The sequence below is a fragment of the Rissa tridactyla genome, chromosome 23 (assembly GCF_028500815.1).
Source record: "Rissa tridactyla isolate bRisTri1 chromosome 23, bRisTri1.patW.cur.20221130, whole genome shotgun sequence".
In the NCBI taxonomy this organism is placed as follows: domain Eukaryota; kingdom Metazoa; phylum Chordata; class Aves; order Charadriiformes; family Laridae; genus Rissa; species Rissa tridactyla.
The window spans coordinates 3,814,352-3,835,948 of NC_071488.1; the positions used below are offsets into that span (position 1 = coordinate 3,814,352).

Here is a 21,597-nt window from a genome sequence, read left to right on the forward strand (position 1 = left end):
GTGTGCAGGGTGGAGAAGGCGGGGGTCTCTGCTGTGTGGGGTGAGGAAGATGGGGGTCTCTGGTGTACAGGGTGGAGAAGGCGGGGGTCTCTGCTGTGTGGGGTGATGAAGGTGGGGGTCTCTGGTGTGCAGGGTGGAGAAGGCGGGGGTCTCTGCTGTGTGGGGTGAGGAAGATGGGGGTCTCTGGTGTGCAGGGTGGAGAAGGCGGGGGTCTCTGCTGTGTGGGGTGAGGAAGATGGGGGTCTCTGGTGTGCAGGGTGGAGAAGGCGGGGGTCTCTGCTGTGTGGGGTGAGGAAGATGGGGGTCTCTGGTGTGCAGGGTGGAGAAGGCGGGGGTCTCTGCTGTGTGGGGGGACGAAGGCGGGGGGTCTCCGGAGCACGGGATGGCGAGGGCAGGGGTCCCGCTCCGCAGCAGCAGTGACGGGGGTCCCCGTCGCAACGCCCCGGGCAGTGTCGCCGCCTCCCGGCTCACACGGAGCCGCCGCTGCGCGGAGCCCCGGAGTCGCCTCCACGGCGCGGCCGCCCGGGTGTCCCCCCCCCGCCCCGGGCCGGGCTGGGCGTCGCCGGCGGAGCGGCGGGCGGGGCCGGGGGGGGCCGGGCAGAGGAAGTTCCTCCTCCCGGGCCGGGCCGGTCCCGGTGGCGGCGGCGGTGCCATGCGCGGCGGGGGCGGCCGCGGCGGGTCAGCTCGGGAGCTGCCGGCCCGGGGCCGCCGAGCCCCGCTCGGGCTGCGGGAGGGCGATGGGGCTGCTCCTCTTCCTCCTCGCCGCGGGGCCGCTCCTCGCCACCGGGGCCAACGGGAGCGGCGCAGGTGAGCGGGGACGGGGACGGAGGGGGTCGTCGGTCCGTGGCCCCCAGCCCACGGGGGTCCCTCCTCGGTCCGTGGTGGGACATCGTGCGGGGACGCTCGGGGACCGGGAAACCGTGCGGGGGCGTCGGGAGCGGGGGTCGCAGCCCCGCGGGATGCTCGGTGCCCCCCGGGCTGGCGGGGCCGTGGGGAGCGGGGGCTGCGGGGGACCCCCGCCGCTCCAGCATCCTCGGGGCTGCCGGCGGGCGGGGGTCCCCCGGAGAGCCGGGAGGAAGCGGGGGCTGCGGGGGGGGGTGAGGGACACTGAGTCAGCCGGGCCGGGCCTCCCAGCCCTGCCCCGGTCCCCGGGCTGGTTGTACTGGGCGGCCGGGCCGGGGCTGACGCAAGGCCTGGCCGGAGACACCGGGCGGCCCAGCCCCGGGCGGGGGCGAGCGCTCCCGGTCCCCCCCGCGCCGCCGCGGGGTCACCTCCAGGCGTCCCCCGGGCTCCGCTGGGAGCCGGCGCCCTGGTGCTACGGCCGGGGGATGCCCGGGGGCACCGCGGGAGCCGCTGGGGTGAGCATGGGAGTCCCCCTTCCTGCCCCCCCAACCCGAACCCCTGCCCTGGCCCTGGGGGGGGGGGCTGCCCTGTGACGGGAGATGGCGGGGACCAGGCTGCGACCGGGGACGAAGGTGCGATGGGTGACGAAGCTGTGACAGAGCGGCTCTGGGCCCCGTGCAGGTGACAGCTGGCGGCGGCGCCGTGCAGAACTGGGACACTTCTGGCGCGTGACCCCGCGGGTCCTGAGGGACGACCGGACACTCAGCCTGGCAGAGGCCACCCAGGTGAGCCCCTGCCCGCGTCCTCAGGGTGACAACGCTTGTGGCGGTGGGGTAGGGGCTGCCTGCACCCCGCCACCTCCCTCTGCCCCCTTCCCAGCGCGGGAAACCCAGCATCCATGTCCCCTGGCCCCAAGTCCCTGGGGGTCCGAGCATTCTGAGCCCCCCAGGGGCTGTGGGGAGGGGTCCCCCAGCAAATCCCCCTTCCCCTCCTCTCCCGATGCTGGGAGGGACCTTGCCGTGTCGGGGCACCCAGCCTGCGCCCGACACCCCTCCCGGCCGGGGCGGAAGGGCCCAGCCCACCCCGCGGCCGTTGGGAGTCTCTCCAGCGTTTCCGCCGCGCTGCACCGGGCAGGAAGCGCGGGGGGCAGCGGGGAGGGGGGGGCCCGGCTTTGTCCGACCCCCCCCATTCCCCAGCACAATGAGCCTGGGAGGGAGGGACGCTTCCTGCGGGGCGTGAGGGTGGGGGCCGGGGCGGGCAGGGGATCCCTTCCGCCCCCTCCCTCCGGGCACGCGCCAGGGCCAGGCGGGTCCCCCGGCCCCCCACCAACATCCCGCTGGGGGTCACGGCGTTTCGGAGGGCGGTGGGGATGGGAGGGGCCCCTTGGCAGGCGCAGGATCGGGTCCCCTGGGGCAGGGGGTCGTCCTGTAACCTCTGCCTCTGGCGGCAGGGGGGGTTCCCCACCCGGCTGCGGGTCCTGCTGGAGCTGGAGGGGACGCGGCTGGTGTTGGAGCTGGAGCAAAACTGGTGAGTCGGCGGCTGGCTGGGGCAGAGCAGGGCTGGGAGTTGGCGGGGGGGTCCCGGGGGGTCCTGTGCCTGTGAATGGTGCATGCAGGGTGGGGGACCCATGGGCTTTGTCTCCATCGGTGGTGCGCATAGGGTGGGGGTCGGGGGCACCCTCTCTCCATCCGTGGTGCCCCATGGAGTGGGGGTCCTTTGTTCCCCTTGTCCATCCATAGCACGCATGCGGTGGGGGTCCCAGGGACCCTGTCTCCATGCGGGGCGCACCCACAGCAGGGTGGAGGTACCAGGGTCCCCACTTTCATCACGGGTCTGCTCAGAGTGGGGTGAGCTGGGGGGTCCCAGCGGCGGGGGTGACATGTGTCTCTGGCAGGGAGCTGGTGCTGGGCGCCGGGGCGCTGCTCTACTACCTGCCCAACGGCACGCGGGTGGCGCAGGAGGCCAGCGAGCAGGTAGGGCCCGGGCGCACCGTGTCCCCAGCGGTGTCCCTGAGGGGTCCCTGTGCCCCGGGGGGACTCCAGTGTGGGGCTGGCTCTTGAGTCCCCCTCTCTGCTGCAGGAGCACTGCTGCTACCAGGGGACGGTGCAGGGCTTCCCCGGCTCCTGGGCCAGCCTCTGTGCGTGCGACGGACTCAGGTGAGCCCCCCCCCCCCAGCCCCGGTGGTCCCCAAGACCGGGTCCCAGCACGCCACTGATGCCTCCTCTTCCCATCCCCAGCGGCCACCTCCGGCTGTCGGAGACCAGGAGCTACGGGCTGGAGCCGGACGCTGGCGGCCCCCCGGGGCGGCACATTGCGTACCGGTCACGGGAGGTCCGGCTGGCACCGCGGGCCTGCGGGCAGGGCCCCCTGGACCCCCCCCAGGAGGAGACAGAGGAGACGGAGCCCCCCTGGCTGCAGAGGGTAGGTCACCCGTGGGTCCTGCCCCGCCAGAGAGGGTCCCCTCGTCCTGACCCCCCCTCTCCTCCCCAGGGCAAGCGGGCGGCAGTGGAGCAGCAGCGGTTCGTGGAGCTGGTGATGGTGGTGGACCACGCTGCGGTGAGTGCTGGGCAGACGCCCCCGGCGCAGAGGCTGCCCTGTTCTCCCCACCGACCCCCCTGACAACCCCTCCCTTGTCCCCCCAGTTCCAGAATTACCGCGACCTGCAACGTGTCCGCATCCGGACCCTGGAAATCGCCAACCAGGTGGACACGGTGAGTCGCCGCTGTGACCTGCCGGGCACCGTTTGGCGCTCGGCTCAGCTGTGCCGCTGCCGTGGGGCCAGGGGTCTCTGACCCACCCTGTGCTGTCCGTTTCCCCCCCCACAGTTCTTCCAGCCGCTGGGAGTGCGGGTGGCCTTGGTGGCGGTGGAGGTCTGGAGCGAGGGCGACAGGTTTGCGGTGGGCGGCAGCGCCCGGGCCGCACTGGAGCGGTTCCTGCGCTGGCGCCGGGAGGAGCTGCTGCCCCGGCTGCCCCACGACAACGCTCAGCTCCTCACGTGAGTGGGGGGACGGGACGGGGACGGGGCACGGGGTGCGCGGGCAGCCCTCCCCGACCCCCGCGCTCTCTCCCCAGGGGTGCTCGCTTTGACGACGTCTCGGTGGGGATGTCGGCTCAAGCCTCCATGTGTTCCCCCACGCGCTCCGGCGGGGTCAGCATGGTCAGTACCCCCTGTCCCCCCCTCCATCCTGCTGCCACCTGCCTGCCCTGACACCCCCCCCCGCCCCCGCCACGTCTCCTGCAGGACCACTCCATCAGCGTCCTCGTCGTCGCCTCCACCGTGGCCCATCAGCTGGGGCACAACCTGGGCATGCGCCACGACAGCGCCGGGCGCTTCTGCGACTGCAGCGACCTCCGGCAGGACCGCGGCTGCATCATGGCGTCGCCCACGGGGTGAGGGCAGCAGGCAGGGCCCTGGGGGGGACGGGGCCGAGCCCCCTCCCCACCTGACCGGCCCCTCTCCGGCTCTGCAGGCTGACGCCGGGCTTGAGCTTCAGCAACTGCAGCCGGCAGGACCTGGAGCGCAGCCTGCGTCAGGGACGGGGCTGGTGCCTCTCCAACGTCCCCGAGCCCCGGCGCCTGGCCGGCAGCCCCAGCTGCGGGAATGGCTTCGTGGAGCCGGACGAGGGCTGCGACTGCGGCCTCAGCGTGGTACGGGGGCTCCGGCCGGGCTGGGGTCCCCCCTGCGGCCACCCCCCTTCTCCTGAGCCTGGGGCTGCCCGTGCCATGACTCTGCCCGGGGGTGCCGTGTCCCGGCCCTGCCGGCGGGCTGGCGGGGGGTGCCGGTGCCACCCGCTTACCGCAGCCCCTCTGCCGGCAGGAGTGCACCGATCCCTGCTGCAACAGCAGCAGCTGCCAGCTGATGCCCGGGGCTGAGTGCGCCTCGGGGGACGCCTGCTGCCAGGACTGCCAGGTGCGCGGGGGTGGGTGGCCGGCGGCGCTGGCACTGCAGCCCCTCCCCGGGGTGGGTTTCCTGGGGACACCCGCTCGTCTGACTGTGCCCCCCCCCCACACAGCTGCGCCGCGCTGGACACCCGTGCCGGGAGCCCCTGGGCGAGTGCGACCTGCCCGAGTTCTGCGACGGGGTCTCGCCGCGCTGCCCGCCCGACACCTTCCTGCAGGACGGGCAGCCCTGCGCCGGCGGGCGGGCGCTCTGCTTCGGCGGCGCCTGTGCCACCTACGAGGGACAGTGCCAGCAGCTGCTGGGGGCAGGTACGGCGGGGCCGGGCCGGGGGCTGGGGGCAGGGTGGGGGTGCTGAGGCTCGCTTCTCCTCCCCCCCCCGCCCCGCTGCAGGCGCCGGCCCCGTCTCCAGCTCCTGCATGGCCTCCCTGAACGCAAGAGGGGATGAACGCGGGCACTGCGGGCACTTCCCCAATGGCTCCTACGTCGCCTGTGCCCAGCGGTGAGTGCCACCCCCCCCTTTGCTGTCCCTCCCCACCAACCACCACCACTGTCGTCCCCCACCACCGCCCCTGACCCCTCTGTCTCTGCAGGGACGCCGGCTGTGGGATGCTGCAGTGCCAGCGCAGCAGCACCCGGGGGGACAGACCAGAAGGGTCCTGCCAGGGGACCCTCCTGCCCGGGGACGAGGACGTGAGCGATGCAGCCATGGTGCTGCCCGGCACCGCCTGTGGGCCCGGGAAGGTGAGTGCCAGGGTGGTGGGAAAGGGACCGGGGGGGCTCACAGGGTGCTGATGCTGCGTCCCCCGGCAGGTGTGCCTCCAGCACCGGTGCCAGAACGTCTCGGCGCTGGGTGACCAGCAGTGCCGGAGCAAGTGCCACGGGCACGGGGTGAGTGCAGGGCCGGGGGGGGTGGGTGCTGGAGGTGGGGACCTGCCAGTGGGGCTGAGGCTCGGTGTCCCCCACCCCAGGTGTGCAACAACCATGGGCACTGCCACTGCGAGCGGGGCTGGGCCCCCCCGACCTGCGAGAGCCCCGGGGTGGGGGGCAGCCAGGACAGCGGTCCCGCCGGCCTGGAGCGAGGTGAGCCCCAGAAGCAGGCGGCCGCCACCGCCGCGGGCACGGAGAATGGGGCTTTGTGTGGCCGGAGCTGGCGTGGGTTACAACACGTTGTGGCGGCGGGGGGGGGGGCTGACGTGCCGCTCTCCGCAGGGGGGAGCGCCCTGCCCACCGCCCTGCTGCTGAGCGCGCTGCTGGGGCTGGCCCTGGCCCTGGGGCTCTGCTGCGCCCGCCGCGCCGGACTGCACAAGCGCCTCTGCCAGCTCGGCAAAGGGACCTCCTGCCAGTACAGGTAACCGGGACGGGTGGCACGCGGGTGGCACTCGCCGCCTCTGTGGGCGCATGCGCGTGCCGCGGCAGGCACCGGTGCTGCCTGCCTGCATGGGGGCACGCACACGCGCGTGGGGGGTACGCGGGGCACGTGCATGCGTGTTTGCACGCACGCGTGTGTCCCGTGGCGGCTGACCCAGCGGTGTGCATGCGTGTGTGTCCCCAGGCAGGCGACAGCCCGTGTGTGTGTGCGTGTGCCTGTCTGCATCCCCCGTTCCCCCCGTGCAGGTAGCAGATCCTGTCGTGCATCGTCGCCCCGCATCACCGCGGTTCCTCGCCCCACGTCACCGCGGTTCCTTTCCCCACTTCCCCCCCCCCCCGGCCCCGAGCCCAGGGCTGAGCCCCCCCACTCTTCTCCCCACAGCGCTGAGACCCGGGTCCGATTCCTGGGTCCAGAAGCCCCAGACGGCTGGAGCGGGTAACGTCACTGCCGGCGCCTGGGCGTGGGGCTGTCCCTGAGCCATCCTGCTTCGCAAGGCCTCCGGTGCTGCGATCTTCCCCTGGCAGTGCCCGGGGGGTGTGGGGCAGCCCCGGGGTGCAGGGTGTCGCATCTTCCGGTGCCGAGGGGTTCGTTTCTCTTGGGCTTCTGCTGGTGTCGGTGTCGCTCAGTTGCCGTGTGGGATCCCCCCCCTTACCGCCCGGAGTGAGTGGGGCCTGATCCTGCCTCTCCCCTGCAGGATCTCGCAGCCAGAGCCCCGGTTAGGCAGCCAGGGCCCCCCTGAGCGCCCCCGGCCCCCACAGTGGCGACAGGCCACGGAGCTGCAGGTCATGCACAGCAGCAAGGTGAGAGCTGGGGTTGGGGGGGCAGGGGGGGTGGGAAATGGGGATGGAGGGTGGACGCTGGTGAGGGGGATGCTGTCACCGTGGTAACAGGCTGCGGTTGCCGTGGGTACCGGGTTTCAGTCTGGTTGTTGCCGAGGAGGCATCCCTGGGTACCAGCTCTGAGCATCCCTCCCTGCCGGGGCCGCGTGCCTCGGCTCCGTGACACCCCGGGACAGGAGCAGCCTGGCACGGCCCCGGACCGCGCCGCTCCGGCGGCCTGTGCCACACTCGGGATCAGTGCCTGGCCAGGGGCCGTTGGTGGCCATCCAAGCCGGGGCTGAGCCCTGGAGCCACCCGTTGTAGGGGCGGGGGGGGTCTCAGCTTGGCGGTGGGAGGGGGGTCTCCGCATGCTGCACGGCTTGCCCGGCTGCGGGGCTGCATGGCGCGCCTGCCCCCCTCTCCCTCTCTCCGCAGCCGGCTGCCCTCGGCTCGGCCCGGCCCGATCCGCCCTCCCGGCCTCTCCCGCCGGACCCTCCGCCCAAGGTAACGCCCGGGCCGGGGTAGGGGGCCCGGGCAGCACCCCCCTGGCCACCGGCCACCCCTGCATGCCTGGCTGCGCACCCGCTCTCGACGACCTGCGGCCCCTCCGTGGCACGGCTCCCGGTGCCCACCGCCCCGGCAGAGCCGGCACCCCCCTACGGGAGAGCTCTGCCCCTACCCCCAAACAGCCTCCTGCTCTCTCTGCCCAGGCCCCCCCCTCGGACAGGCCGCCCCCCCCCACACGCCCGCTGCCCGCAGACCCCGTGGTGCCCGGCACGCAGGTAACGGCAGCGGCACCAGCGTGTGGGGCAGGACGGCCTGTGCCTGGGCCGGGCTCCCCCTGTCCCCCCCGCCAGGGCAGGGGAGGTGATTTGTGCCCCCCCCCAAGCCCATGGCGGGGGGTTGGCCTGGGCCAGAGCTTTGATGCCCCCGTTCCCCCGCAGCCCCCAGCTCCAGCCAAGCCCCCCCCACCACAGCGGCCGCTGCCATTGGACCCCCCGGGGCCTTCGCTCCCCCACAGCGAGACCCCCCCCGGTCACCCCTACGTCACGGTGATTCCTTCCAGGTGAGGGGGGGGCTGCGAGGGGTTGGGGGGGGCTGAGCTGGGGTGCAGAATGGGGGGGCTGCACAGTGCCGGGGGGGGGGGGGGTGTGAAGGGCCAGAGCAGGGGGAGGGGGCATGGGCTATGGGGAGCCAGAGCAGGGGGGGCCCCGGGGGCCTCGCTGGGTCCCCGTCACCACCCGCCTCTCTCCCCCCCCCAGGCCGGCCCCGCCGCCGCCGCCGCCCGCCGGTGCCCAGCGGGAGGCCTGAGCCGCGGGCCGGGAGCGCCGCAGCGCTGGAGCCGCGGGGGAGGCCTCGCCCCGGGGCCTCGCCGCCCTCTTGTCCCCCCGACGACGCCAATAAAGGGGCTGTGAGCTGTCTCCGTGCTGCCTCCGCCCCACCGGGGACCGGGAAGGGGGAGAGGGACTGGTCGCGCTGATCCCCGCGGAACTACAACTCCCGGCGGCCCCCGCGGCGCCGGCCGGAAGCACCGCCTCCCGCGCAGGAAGTGGGTCTCTGGCGGCAGCGCCCCCTGGCGGGGACTGAGCGCGCAGCCGCCGCGGGGGAGAGGGGCGGGGGTCTCCCTCGGAGCCACGTGGGCACGTGCAGGGGCCACCCGCCTGCGCGCGCGGGCACGTGTGCGCGCGCCCCGTGGGCACGGAGCCCCCCCCCCCCCCCCCCAAACACACACACACACCCCCCTCGGGTCCCGCCGGGCCGGTACCGGCGTGCGGTGGGTGCCGAGGTGTCCATGCCCGGCCCGGGGAGGGGGGGTGGTCGCGGGGAGCAGCCGGTGCTGCCGGTCCCGGGTGCCCGGGCCGTGCTGGGCAGTGCCGGTCCCGGTCGATGCCCAAGGGAGCGGGGCGGTGCCAGTCCCGGTGCGAGGGGGGCGGGTAGATGCCGGTGCCGGTCTCCGTGCGGAGGTGCCGGTCCCGGTGCCGGTGGGCGCCGGGTCGGTCCCGGTCGATGCCCGAGGGACCGGTGCGGTGCCGGTCCCGGTGCGAGGGGAGCGGGTAGGTGCCGGTTCAGGTGCCGACGGATATCGGAGGTGCCGATCCCCGTGCCGGTCCCGGTGGACGCCCGAGGGACCGGGGTGGCGCCGGTCCCGGTGGACGCCCGAGGGACCGGGGTGGCGCCGGTCCCGGTGCGAAGGGGTCGGGTAGGTGCCGGTCCCGGTGCCGCATCGGTGCGGGGCCGACGATCCCGGTGATGGTGGGTCCCTGTGCCGGTCCCCGTGTCGATGTGTCGGTGCCGGGTGGGTCCCGGTGCCGGTCCCCGTGTCGATGGGTCGGTGCCGGTGCCGGGTGGGTCTCGGTGCCGGTCCCCGTGCTGGTGGGTGCCGGCTGGGTCCCGGGGATGCCGCCGGTGCCGCCCCCCAAGGGTTAATGGCACTCGGGGAAGTTGCCGGGCGGCGGCGCGGCGCGGATTGGCCCGAAGTTGTCGGGGCGGGGGCCGTGCCGTGCCGAGCCCCGCCGTGCCGGGCCGCCCCCGCCGCCGCCGCCGGCCCCCGCCCCGGCCCGGCCCGGCCCCGCCGCCCCCCGCCGCCGCCGGCGGAGCCATGCGCCCCGCGCCGCTGCTCGGGCTCCTGCTCTGGGCGTCGCTGCTCTGGCCGCCGCCGCCGCCGGTGCGCGGCCTCCGCCACGGCGTCCACTGGAACGGCAGCAACCCCAGGTAGCGCCGCCGCCCCCCCGCCTTTGTGCGCCCCGGGCCCCGCCGAGCCCCGCGCCCGCGCCGCCGGGAGGGTCGGGGCGGCGGGCGGCGGGTCCCGGGAGGGGCGGGGCGGGCGGGCGCCGAGCCGCCGGGCAGCCCCGATGCTACCGAGATGGTGAGTAGCCCCGGTGGTACCGAGCCCCGGGTGTTACCGGGCACCCCCAGGTGGTACCGAGATGGGGAGGAACTCGCAGTGTTTCCGAGCCCCGGGTGTTACCGGACCGGTGAGGAACTCTCGGTGTTACCGAGACACCGGGCACCCCCCAGCGGTACCGAGCCGGTGAGGAATTCCCGGTGGTACCAAAGCCCCGGGTGTGACCAAGCCAGTGAGTACCTTCCGGTGGTACCGAGCCCCCGGGCAGCCCCGCTCCACCGTGCGCCCCCAGGTGATACCGGGATGGTGCGTGGCCCCGGTGGTACCAAGCTCCGGTGGTACCGAGCCACTGGGCACCCCGCGGTGGTACCGAGCCCTGGGTGTTACCAAGCCGGTGAGCACCTACCGGTGGTACCGAGCAGGCGAGGAACTCCCGGTGGTACCGAGCCACGGGTGTGCCCAAGTCACCGGGCACCCTCAGGCGGTACCAAGCTGGTGAGAAACTCCCGGTGTTACTGGGCCATGGGTAGTACTGAGCTGGCAACTACCTCCTGGTGGTACCGAGCCCTGGGCGTTACCGAGTCGGTGAGGAACTCCCGGTGGTACCGAGTCCTGCGTGTTACCGAGCCACTGGGCACCCCTGGGCCTTACCGAGCCGGTGAGGAATTCCCGGTGGTACCGGGCACCCCTGGGTGTTACCAAGCCATTGAGTACCCCCAACGGTGCTGAGCCGCGGGCAGTACTGAGCCACCGGGCATCCCTGGTGGCACTGAGCCCCAGGTGGTACCGAGCCGGTGAGTGTCTCGAGGGGACACTGAGCCCCGGGGGGGTACCGAGCCGGTGGGCAGCCCCGGTGGTGCCAAGCCCCCAGTGGTACCAGCTTGCACGGAGCCTGGGCACCCCTGGTGTCACCGGGAGCTTTGGGCATCCTCAGGTGGCACCGAGTGCAGGCACGCTGGCTGGGCATGGGGCTGGTGGGCAGCCTGGGGCGCTGGTGGCCAGTGGGCACCGAGCCTGGGGTCACCCCAGGTGGCATCAAGCCGGCGGACAGCACTGCCAGGGCTGCAGGTCCACATGGAGGATGTCCCCGCTGGTGGGGGCCGCTGGGCACGGGCAGGGGGGCCGCCCACAGGCTCTGCCATCATGGGTGGGCCGGGGCTGGCCCCATCCGTCCTCCCGGCTTCCTCCATTTTAGGCATTTCCCAGCTTGGGGCTGCTGGGGGCCTGGGGGAGCGGGGGGGGGACAGGGTCGGGGTGCCGTGCCAGCCCTGGGGGCTGCCTCCCCTACGGGGGTCTCGTGCTCTCGGCTCACGAAAGTGGGCTGGGGCAGGCGGGCACATGCCGGGCAGGGCTGGGGGCACTGATGCCGCCTTGTCCCCCGCCATGAGCGGGCACCTGCGGATGCGAGACGTGGGAACCCATCACCCGTGGGTGCTCCGGGAACGGGGGGGTCCATGTGCCCCTCCACAGGGTCAGGGCAGGGCCCCGGCCCCCGGCAGCCCTCGGCCGTGCCCGGGCTCGTCCCGGCCAGCGTCGCCCGGCGGGTGCTCTGAGTCAGCGCGGAGCCCGCGCCCGCTCCTGGCCTCGAAGAGCCCCTGGCCTGGGGGGGGGGCGGCTGGGGCCTGAGCCTGCCCGTCACCGCAGCGCTGCCGGCCCGGTGATTAACGCACCAGCCTCTGCCGGGACCCTGCGCCTGGTGTAAACCCCGGCTGTGCCCACACCGGGGTGGCTGGAGCCAGCTGGGGGCTCCTCGCCAGCCCCCCCCCCCCCGGGGCGACCCTCCCAACCCGCCGGCAGCTGGGCAGCCCCATCCCTGCCGCGGCACTGCCGGCGAGGCCAGGGCCCTGGTGCATGCCGGGGCCGCGGCAGGATCCGACCGGCCGGGAGACGCGGGCGCAGGGCGGAGGGTGCCGCCCCGGGAATGGGGAGAGGGGCTCCTGCGCCGTCACCTGTCCCGGGCGGGCAGGACCCAGCGTGTGCGCACACGTGTGTGTGTGTGTGTGCACATGTGTGTGCATGTGTGTGCGCGCCTGCTCCACCCCGGCCTGGCGTTTGCACAGCCGTGAGCTCACGCCGTCCCAGCAGCGGTGCCGGTGCCGGCCTGCCCGGGCTGGGCACCCCCCTGTGCCCCCCGCCCGGGTGCAAGCACCGTCCCGGCGCAGGAGGCATCGCGTGGGGCAGCCGAGGCGTCGGTACTGATCAGTGCCGGGGGCGGTGAGGTGGGTGCCTGGGGCGGGGGGCTTTGTGCCCCGGCCGGCGTGGCTGGGCTCCCCCCGGCCGCAACGGCCGAGCCCATTCAGTTGCAGTGGCCCGCGGCTAATCCAAGCTGATGCCTGGTTGTGTGCAGCGGCCGTGTGCCCAGGACCTGTTTCGGCCAAAGCCTGGCCACCTGCTCTGCTGGGGCGGGGGGCGGCGGGGCGTCCCTCCTGGGGACAAGAGGACCCCCCCCCCAGCGCCCGCTCCCCGGCTCGCCCTGCCCGGCAGGTTCCTGCGGGACGACTACACCATCCAGGTGGCCATCAATGACTACCTGGACATCTACTGCCCGCACTACGAGGGGGCCGTGCCCGCCGGCCGGGCAGAGACCTTCACGCTCTTCATGGTGGACTGGGAGGGCTACCGCGGCTGCTACGAGACCCCCGGCGCCTTCAAGCGCTGGGAGTGCAACCGGCCCCAGGCGCCCTTCGGGCCCGTCCGCTTCTCCGAAAAGATCCAGCGTTTCACCCCCTTTTCGCTCGGCTTCGAGTTCCAGCCGGGGGAGACCTACTACTACATCTGTGAGTCACCGGGGGGTGGGTGCAGCCGGGCTGGGGTCCCACCGGGGTCCGGCTGCGCCCAGGGGTCTGGGTGGAACCGGGCTGGGGACGCGTGAGAGGGTCGGGGCGCGCTGAGGGTCTGGATGGGACCGCGCGGGGTCGTCGGGGAGGGGCCGGCTGCACTGCATGCAGATGAGGTTGAGGCGAACGAGGGGAGGGGTCTGGGTGGAACTGGGGTGGGGGTTGATGGGGTGGGGTGTGGGGGGGTCTGTCTGCACCCGGGGATCTGGATCTGGATGCAAGAGGGATTGGGGTGCATGAGGTGGTCGGGGTGCACCGAGGATTTGGACGCAACTGGGGGAGGGGGCGTCGGGGAGGGTCCGGCTGCACCGCGACTCTGGGTGCTGCCGAGGGTGGGACAAACTGGGGGGGGTCTGGGTGCCCTCGGGGAGTTGGGGTGCGACCGGGGTTGGGGTGCATGGTGGGGGGGGGGGGGTCCAGCTGCACCTAGAGCTATGGATGCAACGTGGGTCGGAGCACACGGGGGAGGGTCGGGGTGCCCGGGGGGGGGTCTGGATGCCCCCGGGTGGGGGCGCGGGAGGGTGCCGGTCCCGCCGCCCGCCGCCAGGGGGCGCCCCAGGCCCGGCTCTGGCCCGGCCCCGGCCGTCGGGGGGGTCCCGTCCCAGGCTGGGGGGGGGGGGGGGGGGGGGGGGGTCGTGCCGAGGGGGGGGGGACCCGCTGATGTGTCCCCTCTGCCCAGCCGTCCCCAGCCCCGAGAGCGCCGGGCGCTGCCTGAAGCTGCGGGTCTCCGTCTGCTGCAGAAACACCAGTGAGTCCGGCCGGGGGAGGGGGGGGTGACTGCACCCCAAAAATCTGGGGCTCCCCCTCCCCTGTCTCTGGGGCAGCCTGGCCCCCACTGGGGCCTCGGGGGGGCGGACACGGTGTGTCCCAGGGGAGCCGGTCACTGACACCGTCGGGGTTTGTTTCAGCGCCGGAACCGGTGACGGAGGTTCCCAATTCGCAGCCCCGTGGGCGCGGGGGGCCGGAGGGTGAGTATGGGGCGGGCGGGGGGCCGGAGGGGTGGCGGGGGGCCGGGGATGGGCTCGCCCTTACTCTGCTCCTGCCCTGGCAGACGCAGTGCCCGCCCGGGGCGTCGCAGCCCCGCTGCAGCCCTGTGCCCTATGCCTGGCGCTCCCGCTCCTCGCCCTGCTCCGGATCTGACCCCCGGCACTGCCCATGGCGGGGAGACGGGCTCCTCTGCCCCACCGCCCGCCTCCAGACTTCTCCTCCGCCGTCATCCCCACCCCACCGAGCCTGTGGGGCAGCCCCGGGCCACGACTCACCCGCCGGACCCCCCACAGAACCGAGCCGGGGCCGGGAGCTCCGGGCTGGAAGGTGAGTGGGGTGCGGGTGGGCTGCCGGGGTGGGGGGGTGGGTGCCCTCGCCCTTCGCCGTGCCGCAGCATCCCCCGACCGCGCTCTCTCCCTCCCTCCCAGGGACCTGGATTCCCGCTGGCATCGCCGCACACCGGCCCCCCCCCTTGCCCCGGCGTTGGGCTCCCCACAGCTCGGCCGGACCCTGCTCTGCCCCAGGGCCGTCGCCTCGTCTCGTGCCTTCCCCCATGGACCCCCTCCCCGCCCCGGGGGATGCCGGGGACCCCTCCAGGCCCTGGAGCGGGCGCCGGATGGAGGCCCCTCTGCTGCCTTGTCCTCCAGCGAGGACACACCGATCTGTCTTCTGGGAAGACGCCCTCCTCCTCCTCCTCCTCCTCCTCCTCCTCATCCTGCCTGACCAGCCCCTACGGTTTGGTTTTAACCCCTGGTAGTGACTGAGCCGAGCAATACAGTGTTTGCAAGATCGCCCTCGGGCTCTGCGACCCCCCCGATCCCCCCCCAGCCCTGGCCTCGCGCTGCCCGCGGTCCCCTCCTGCCCGTGCCCACCTGCCCGCGGTCCCCGTCCCCCCGGGGACGCTGGGGCACGGGCCGTGGGGGGCTGCTCCCCAGGGGTGCCCGCGCCTCTGGCCACCACCTTTCTGGCCGGGGGGGGGGGGTTTAATTGCAGCGATTTGATATTGAGACGTCAACTCATGTCACAGGGAGAGCTTTAATTACAGATGAGCTGCCTGCAATTAGCGCCTGGCAGCGGGACCCAGAGGCAGCTGCCGGCGCCTGGGAAGGGACAGGGACGAGGGGTGGTGGGGCTTGGGGGGGGTGGGTCGCTCACCTGGAGCCCCCGGCCGGGCGCGCTGGCCCCACTCGCTGCCCTTGGCTGGGCTTGGTTTGCCAGCGGGGCGACGGTCCTCCGTCCGTCCGTCTGTCTGTCCCCTCATTAGGGTGTACCCCAAAGTGGGGGGCTGTGGGATGTCAGTTGGGGGGGGGACGACACAGTTGAGGTGTCACCCTTTGCCAAGGGGGCACCCAGGTGGCTGTGGGGGGGCCGACCTCCTGGCACAGCTGGGACCCTGCTGGGGTCATGGCTCCGGTGCAGCCGCAGCATGGAGCCGGCAACGCCATGCCCCGGGAGCGATGCTCAAGGCTCCCGCAGCCACCGGTGGGTCCTGTCCCCCCCTCAAGGCTCCCGCAGCCGCCGGTGGGTCCTGTCCCCCCCTCCCCATGGGTGCAGCCCCCCGCTGCCCTCCTCGGGGGGCCCAGCCGGAGCCGAGTTCCCCATGGGGCTGGCGGCAGCTGGGCCCCCGCAGCCCCCTCCCCGCGCAGGCGTTGCCGGCCGCCCGCCGCAGTGGTGCTGGGCACGTCAGACAGGTTTTATGGCTTCTCCGGAGAAACTGCTCGGCAAGAGGCTGAGCAAAAGCATCGACCGCGTCGCGCCCCTCCCCCCCTGCGCCGCTGCCTGCCCTTCCCCCCCCCCCCACCCTGCACCCCGTCCTCGCATGGACGGGGGCACCCTGTCCCCATGGGGGGCGCCGCGGGGCCAGGCCCCACCGTGGGGCTCGCAAGGGTGCCCCGAATCTGCCCGGTGCAAGGGGGTCCGTGCCCTGTGTGACCTCCCCGCTATGTGGGGATGCTGGGAGAAACCGTCTCCCATGGGTCCCCCCCGATATGGGAAGGCTGGCTGGGGGGGGGCGTCCCCCAAAGGACCGCCCTGCAGGGATATTGGGGGTCATGGTGACCTGTGGGATGCCCACGCAGGGATTCAGGGGGCGGGGGGGCCCGCTGTGCCCTGCGGGATCCCCGTGGCGTGGATGCAGGAAGGCTGTCCCCTGCGGGAGCCCCACCTTGGGGTGTCGGGGGTGACGGTGACCCGCGGGACCCCCAGGCAGGGATTCTGGGGGGCTGCCCATCTCCCCTCCCTGGGCCCCGGGGCGCTCCCAGGTGAGGCTGAGGGTCCCTGGGGGGTCCCAGGGGTGGGTGCCAGGTCCTGGAGCAGCGGGGCCCTGTCCTTGAGCGGGGGGATGCTTGGTATGCGGGAGCTGCTGCCGGCTTCAAATCCCATCGACTTCCAATGAGCAATGCCATCAATAAAAGCTAATTGATGGCACGGCCGCTCCAAATCAGATTCCCCGTCCCCTGAATCGAATTGATGGCTCCGCGCCCCGCAGCCAGCCGCGGCAGAAATTGAATCTATTAAAGGAATAGGCTCCATTAGCCCGTCCCTTCTGTCTCGCAATCTCCCTGCCTCGGGGCTCCCCCCTGATGCCAGCCGCACACCCCACACCCCCCCCAGCTCCCCACTGCCACCCGCACCGGCCGGGATGCTCAGGTGCCAGGACACCCGGGTCCCACCGGGGAAGGGCGTGGGGTGAGGGTGCCCCATGAAGCAGCTCCGGGCGTGGCGGGCGGCCGTTAAACCCTCCGAAATTGGGAAGAAAAAAACGTACCGCCGGGAACAGAAAATGAGGCGAGACGGTAATAGGCAGCCCTGGGATGAAGAGGGGCAATAAAGAGGCGGTGGGCTGCGCCGGCGGCATGGGAGACACGGTGACGGCAGGTGAGGCGGTGGCACGGCGTGGCTGTGACCGGCCCCGTGCCCCGGCTCGCTGGTGGGACGGGGGGGCCCGCAGCCCCGTGGCGCTCCCAGCAGCATGTCAGGAAGGTCCTGGCACCGGGTCCCCCAGCCGGCCATGCTGCCCTGGCCCCCCCTGCCCCCCCCAGCCATACCAGGAGAGGGGACCCGGCACACCCCGACACCCCTCGCCGCCCGGGAGGAGGGTGAGGTCAGGCACCGCGGCCACGCTGGAGGGGCAGCCCCAGGACACGCAGGGTGGGATGCAGGGCCTGGTGCCCCCCCCGCCATCCCAAGAGGGCTGGAAGGGAGGAGCATGCCCCCCGCCCCCCGGGGTGGTGGGACCCATCCATGCCTGTCTCCCATGGGCGCAGGGCAGCGGCTGCAGCCCCCGCCCGGGAGCTGCCGAGAGCATCCTGGAGATGGGAAATGGCTCTGCGTCACCATGGAAACGGGGCCACCGACTCGCCATGCCGAGGGGACGTGTGTGCCGAGCCCCGAGGAGCGCGGCACCGGGAGAGCCGGGCGCTGGGCGCGATGCGCCGGGCGCCAGGCACTGACCGCAGGTTCTTCCCTGGCACCCTGGGGCCACGCCACAGCGCCCAGCGCCCGGCTCGGTCCCTGCTCCCGCATCACCTGGCGGTCGCGGGCACGTGGCGAGATGCCACCCCAGTGCGACGCCACTCAGTGCGTTGCCACCCCACCCGGGCAGCCCTGCACCGGTACTCGGCGCTGGGCGCGCGGGGCCGGAGCCGGAGCCGGAGCTGGCCGTTCCCTGAGCAGCCGCCTGATGATGTGCATCGTCAAGGTTATAATTTAGCAAAACACTCAGCAGGGGCTTTGGAGGGAGCCGGCCCGCGCCAGCTAATTAGCCAGAGCCGCACGCACCGAGGCCGCGCCAGCCATAGCAATGAGGGCACGTGCACCGGGGCGCGCCGGCTCGCACCAGCGCGGCACACGCGCGCGGGGACCATCGCATCCCACTCCCCCCCAGTCCGGCGGGGCTGGCACTGGGTGCCAGGTGGGCAGCCGTATCTCTGCTGGCCGAGTCCCGCTGCCGGGTGGGAGCAGAGGGCACCGCCGCTTCTCTGGGCTGGCCCAGGGGCTAGCACGGCAGCCCGGGCACCGGTGGGTGTGCGCACCCAGGGGCGCCGGGTGCAGGCAGACGCCGCCTTCGTGCGTCCCCGCTCTGCACCGGGGTGTCTGTCCGTCCCTGCCTGCCCCTGTCTGCCCGTGCCCTTGCGCGTGTCGGGGTGCCGGCAGTGGCTTGGCAGGGCGGCCCCCCCCGTCCCCCCCTCAGCCTGCTGTAATCCTGACGGACAATAATCCTGCTGCGCCGGAGCCGGGATGGGCAGGAGCTGCCCTTGCAGCGGCAGCAGGATTCAGCTGCCGGCTCTGTCTGCGTACTGAGGGCACACGGTGCTGGAGGCAGCTCTGCCGTGCCCGGCTCTCCCCGGGCCGGGACCCCCCCTGCATCCCTGGGAACGAGGAGGGGTGGCTCACAGGGATCCCCCCAGCCTGTGGGATCTGTCCCAGGGCGTGCGGGCAGGGAGTGGGCAGGGAGCGGGCAGCACTCCCCCCTGGGTTTTACGCCTCCTGTCCTTGCGCCCCTCATTGGTTTCAAATGGAGCCAGGTCCATCCCGGGACACTGGGGCTGGCACCAGCGCAGCTGGCGGGAGGAGAGCGGAGCATCGCTCTCGCACCCATCGGGAGGACGATCAGGACAGGGACAGGTTGGTGCCAACGACACGGCGTTACCCGTGGCACACTGCGTCCCTGCGGCAGCCGGAGGGTGAGTCCGGGGCGGCATCTTCCAAGGGTGCCCAGAGCGGGTGCTGCGGGGGTCGGCAGCGGGGCCGGACGCCGGGGTTCACCGCGGCCCTGGCGGGCAGTAGCTCACGAAGCGCCGCGGGCACGCGGCCCTCGCTGCCCAGCCGCCCCCTCCCGGCTCGCGTCCAGCTGGGAGGACGCTGGGGGACATGGAGGGACCCCTGCGCCGAGGAGCGATGCCTGGGCACGGGGCGGAGGTGAGCACCCGGGGGGGCTGCAGGACGGGGGGAGCTGGCAGGCGCCTCCCCAGGGGTCCCTCTTCATGGAGGAGCCCTGCGGTGCCTCCGTACCTGCTCCCCACCTTCATTGATCCTCCCCGTGCTCCTTTGATTGGCAGGCTGCTAACGAGCTTCCCTGGCAAAGACCTCGTTAGCCACAGGAGCGCCTGGCCAGCATCGGGCTCACCGGGCATAAGGTGCGCCCGGCTCCACTGTGGGCAACCTCCTGGGGTCCCCGCAGGTCCCAACCCAGGGCCAGGGAAGCGCCGGTGGCTGGCAGGAGCGCGTCGTGGCCGGCCCGCGGCCAGAAGCAGGCGCAGCAGCAGGCGGATCGAAGCGCTGAATTATTTAACGAGGGAGCGCGAGGCGGCTGCGACGGCAACACCCCCGTTTTGGGGCACGGCGCCACGCTCGCACCCCGGCACCCCCACGTGGCCCGGACGGGGCGGCCGGGCACCCACTGCCGGGCTGCTGGTTGGGTGCACCCATGTGGGGGCCTTTGCCACCCCCTGGGGCGGTGGGTGCCAGTAGCACGGGGCACCCCACTCCCCCCCAGCGCCTCTCCGTGCCCCGCTGTCCCCAGGTGGTGCCACCGCCACTGCCTGCTCTGTCCCCAACCGCGCACCGCAGCACCCAGCCGGCACCGCGGCGCTGGCCCAGGCCCCACCGGAGCCCAGCGGCTGCAGCTGGCGGAGGGATCGCCCGTTTTCACCGGGATTCCCACCGCACCTCAGCCCGGCGCCGAGCCGTGGCCGCCCCCGCCCCTCCCGCGAGCCTTTTTACCAGCGATGCATTATTAAAACGACCCCGCGCCATCGCTCGCGGCCGGCGTGACGGCGGGCGCCGCATCAAACCTGATGAATATTTCAGGCCCTGAAATCTCCCGCGCCTGCATGCTTTATCCCGACCCCCCCCTCCCTGGTTTATTAGCTCATTCCCTTCCCCGCGCTTCTGCCCGGCACCAAGGGTGTGGTGGAGCAGGGTCACCGCGCGCGGCCGGCCCCTGTCCCCGAGCCCAGGCCAGGGGGTCACCCACCGCCACGGCCCCAGCCCAGGATGGGGTCCCCGGGGGGCAGGGGGACAGTGCCGGAATCGGTAGCGCATCCCTGGGGCAGCTCGGTGCCAGCTGGGGGTCCCCAGGATGGCTCCCATGTCACCCGGGACCCCTGCGCCCGGCCCCAACCCTCATTTGTCACCGAGGGGCTGCGGTTCCCCTGGTGCCATCGCCCGTGGGGTCAGGACAGGAGCATGGGGGACATCCCCGGTGGACCCGTCCCTGTCACCCCCAGCCTGCAGCCGCGCTCCCCGCCCCAGCAGCCGCGGATGCTCATTGCAGCGTGATCTATGTATGGCGGGAGCGGGATATGGATGCTGCCTGTCACCCCTCGATTGGATTAACGTCACTTACGCGCCGGTAACGGGCGGCTCAGAGATCTGCCACCGGGGCTGCTGCGGGGCTCCACGCCACCGTCACGGCGCCAGGTCTGACGTGCCACGGCGGGCCAGGTCCCTGCCCAGTCCCATGGGTGCTCCGTCGCCCCTCGTGCATCTGCCGGCCCCCCCCAGGGACCCACCCTGAGCCCGCACCCCACCATGGCCACGGCACCATGCACACGGGGACCCACCGAGGAGCCCCCCCCGACACCGGCGGCCCCGGCACGCGCGTTCCTGCGCACTCCCCCCGCACTCTTGCCCGCGGGGAGCCCCGGGCACGGGCACCAACAGCAGAGCCAGCGCGGCCCCGGCACCAGCAGCGCTCGGGGAGGGCGAGATGCCGCGGGGGCTGAGCGGGGCTGAGCCCCGGGGATGCCGCGAGGCCCTGCCAGGGTGAGGGCGAGTCTGGGGTGCGGGGTCCCTCGGGGGGTGGGCAGTGGCCCGCCGGGTCCTTGGGTGCTCCCGCGGCTGCTGGAACAGCGGGGCTCGGCGCGGGGGCGTTGACGGCTCCTCGTGGCCCAGCTGCACGCGCTGTCGGCCCCGTGCTCCGCTCTCCGACACCACTCTGCCCACCACTGCCTGCCTGGGGCCGACAGGCGCTGGCGGGGGGCAGAGGGCTGTACCCCCACCCCAGGTGGTGCCTGCTGCAGCCCCCAACAAGCCCCTGGCCACCGTGCAGGAGACAGCAGGTGACGCGGCCAAGGCGAGCAGCGCGCTGGGCTCCAGGGTGGGCAGGGACGATGCCAGCGGGCGGCTGAGCGCTGGGGCCAGCAGCTGCAGACCCAGCTCCACGTCCTTGTCACTTCCCTGGGGAGCCGCGGCTGCCGCGCTGCAGCGGGGCCGGGTGCCAGCCCCCCGCCGTGCTTGCTCTGCCCACGCCAGCGCGGCCAGCGCGCCCACCAGCGCATCCTTGCCACGGCCACGCCGGAGCAGGAGGGGCTGGGCCGGGGCCAGCGGGGCCGGGGTTGCCACCGGTGGACGATATTGGAGTGATCTTGAGGCCAGGAGGGAGATTTGCCATGCGGGAGGAGAGGAGAGGAGCCGGCTGAGTCACCCGGTGCCGGCTGCTGACTCAGGCGCTTCCTGCCAGGTAGCCCCCGCCGCCGGCGGTGGGCCACGGGATGCGGCAGAGGGGGTAGCCGGGACCCTGGCACCCCCATCCGGCACCCGCCGTGCCACCAGGTGGTCCGAGGGGTGAGCGGCGTGTGGTGGGCACTGGTCGGTGCCTCACAGTGTGGTGACCCGTTTCGACCCGGGATCCCCTGCCAGTGGCACAGCAGCGTGCCGGGGTGGCACGGGGGGGACACCGCAGCTGCCGGGCCGTGGGAACCATGAAGGGGTGGCCGCTTGCACCCCCCACCTGGCACCTCTGGGTGCCCGCGTGCCCAGTCCCGGTGGGATTTGGCACAGTGGAGCCCGCCGGAGCCAGGCTTCCGGCAAGAAGGCGCCCGGCGCCCAGGGCAGGGACCCTGCGGCTTCCTGCCCGCCGGGCAGCGGGAGCAACCCCGGTGCCGTGAACGAGCCCAGGACTGGCAGGCGGCGGAGCCGGGAGCCACGCACGGCTTCATCCGGTGACTCGGCGAGGAAGCTGATTTCCTCCGACAGCTCGGCTTTGCGCTGCC

At 73.4% G+C, this 21,597-nt stretch overlaps 2 protein-coding genes across 11 annotated transcripts; both read left to right on the forward strand.

The window, feature by feature from the left end:
• Positions 1-628: 628 nt before the first annotated feature.
• ADAM15 (ADAM metallopeptidase domain 15) lies at positions 629-8,365 on the forward strand. Of its 9 annotated transcripts, XM_054182712.1 has the most exons (25): positions 629-807; positions 1,525-1,628; positions 2,294-2,370; positions 2,738-2,816; positions 2,923-2,999; positions 3,081-3,264; positions 3,334-3,399; positions 3,486-3,554; positions 3,669-3,838; positions 3,916-4,000; positions 4,085-4,233; positions 4,314-4,491; positions 4,661-4,753; positions 4,857-5,052; positions 5,135-5,243; positions 5,335-5,485; positions 5,555-5,632; positions 5,713-5,824; positions 5,954-6,092; positions 6,495-6,548; positions 6,808-6,913; positions 7,367-7,435; positions 7,642-7,713; positions 7,876-7,997; positions 8,194-8,365. In XM_054182712.1, the coding sequence occupies exons 1-25, from the start codon at positions 738-740 to the stop codon at positions 8,240-8,242; spliced, it is 2,658 nt and encodes an 885-aa protein (XP_054038687.1). In that variant the 5' UTR covers positions 629-737; the 3' UTR covers positions 8,243-8,365. The 9 variants fall into 9 exon arrangements, 7 of the variants coding, with proteins under 7 accessions (XP_054038687.1, XP_054038690.1, XP_054038689.1 ...); XM_054182715.1 differs by lacking the exon at positions 7,642-7,713; XM_054182714.1 differs by lacking the exon at positions 7,367-7,435.
• A 1,154-nt stretch (positions 8,366-9,519) lies between these two features.
• Positions 9,520-14,644, forward strand: EFNA4 (ephrin A4). Of its 2 annotated transcripts, XM_054182725.1 has the most exons (6): positions 9,520-9,643; positions 12,261-12,553; positions 13,293-13,361; positions 13,522-13,581; positions 13,665-13,927; positions 14,029-14,644. In XM_054182725.1, the coding sequence occupies exons 1-5, from the start codon at positions 9,531-9,533 to the stop codon at positions 13,751-13,753; spliced, it is 624 nt and encodes a 207-aa protein (XP_054038700.1). In that variant the 5' UTR covers positions 9,520-9,530; the 3' UTR covers positions 13,754-13,927; positions 14,029-14,644. The 2 variants fall into 2 exon arrangements, with proteins under 2 accessions (XP_054038700.1, XP_054038699.1); XM_054182724.1 differs by lacking the exon at positions 9,520-9,643 and having other exon boundaries at positions 12,009-12,553.
• Positions 14,645-21,597: the final 6,953 nt, after the last annotated feature.

Coding starts and splice junctions, on each gene's coding strand:
- EFNA4 (XM_054182724.1), top strand. CDS start 12,106: ATGCCTGGTTGTGTGCAGCGGCCGTGTGCCCAGGACCTGTTTCGGCCA. Junction 13,362..13,521: donor CGTCTGCTGCAGAAACACCA/GTGAGTCCGGCC, acceptor GGTTTGTTTCAG/CGCCGGAACCGGTGACGGAG. Junction 13,582..13,664: donor TGGGCGCGGGGGGCCGGAGG/GTGAGTATGGGG, acceptor CTGCCCTGGCAG/ACGCAGTGCCCGCCCGGGGC.
- ADAM15 (XM_054182712.1), top strand. CDS start 738: ATGGGGCTGCTCCTCTTCCTCCTCGCCGCGGGGCCGCTCCTCGCCACC. Junction 5,244..5,334: donor TACGTCGCCTGTGCCCAGCG/GTGAGTGCCACC, acceptor CTGTCTCTGCAG/GGACGCCGGCTGTGGGATGC. Junction 5,633..5,712: donor GCAAGTGCCACGGGCACGGG/GTGAGTGCAGGG, acceptor CCCCCACCCCAG/GTGTGCAACAACCATGGGCA.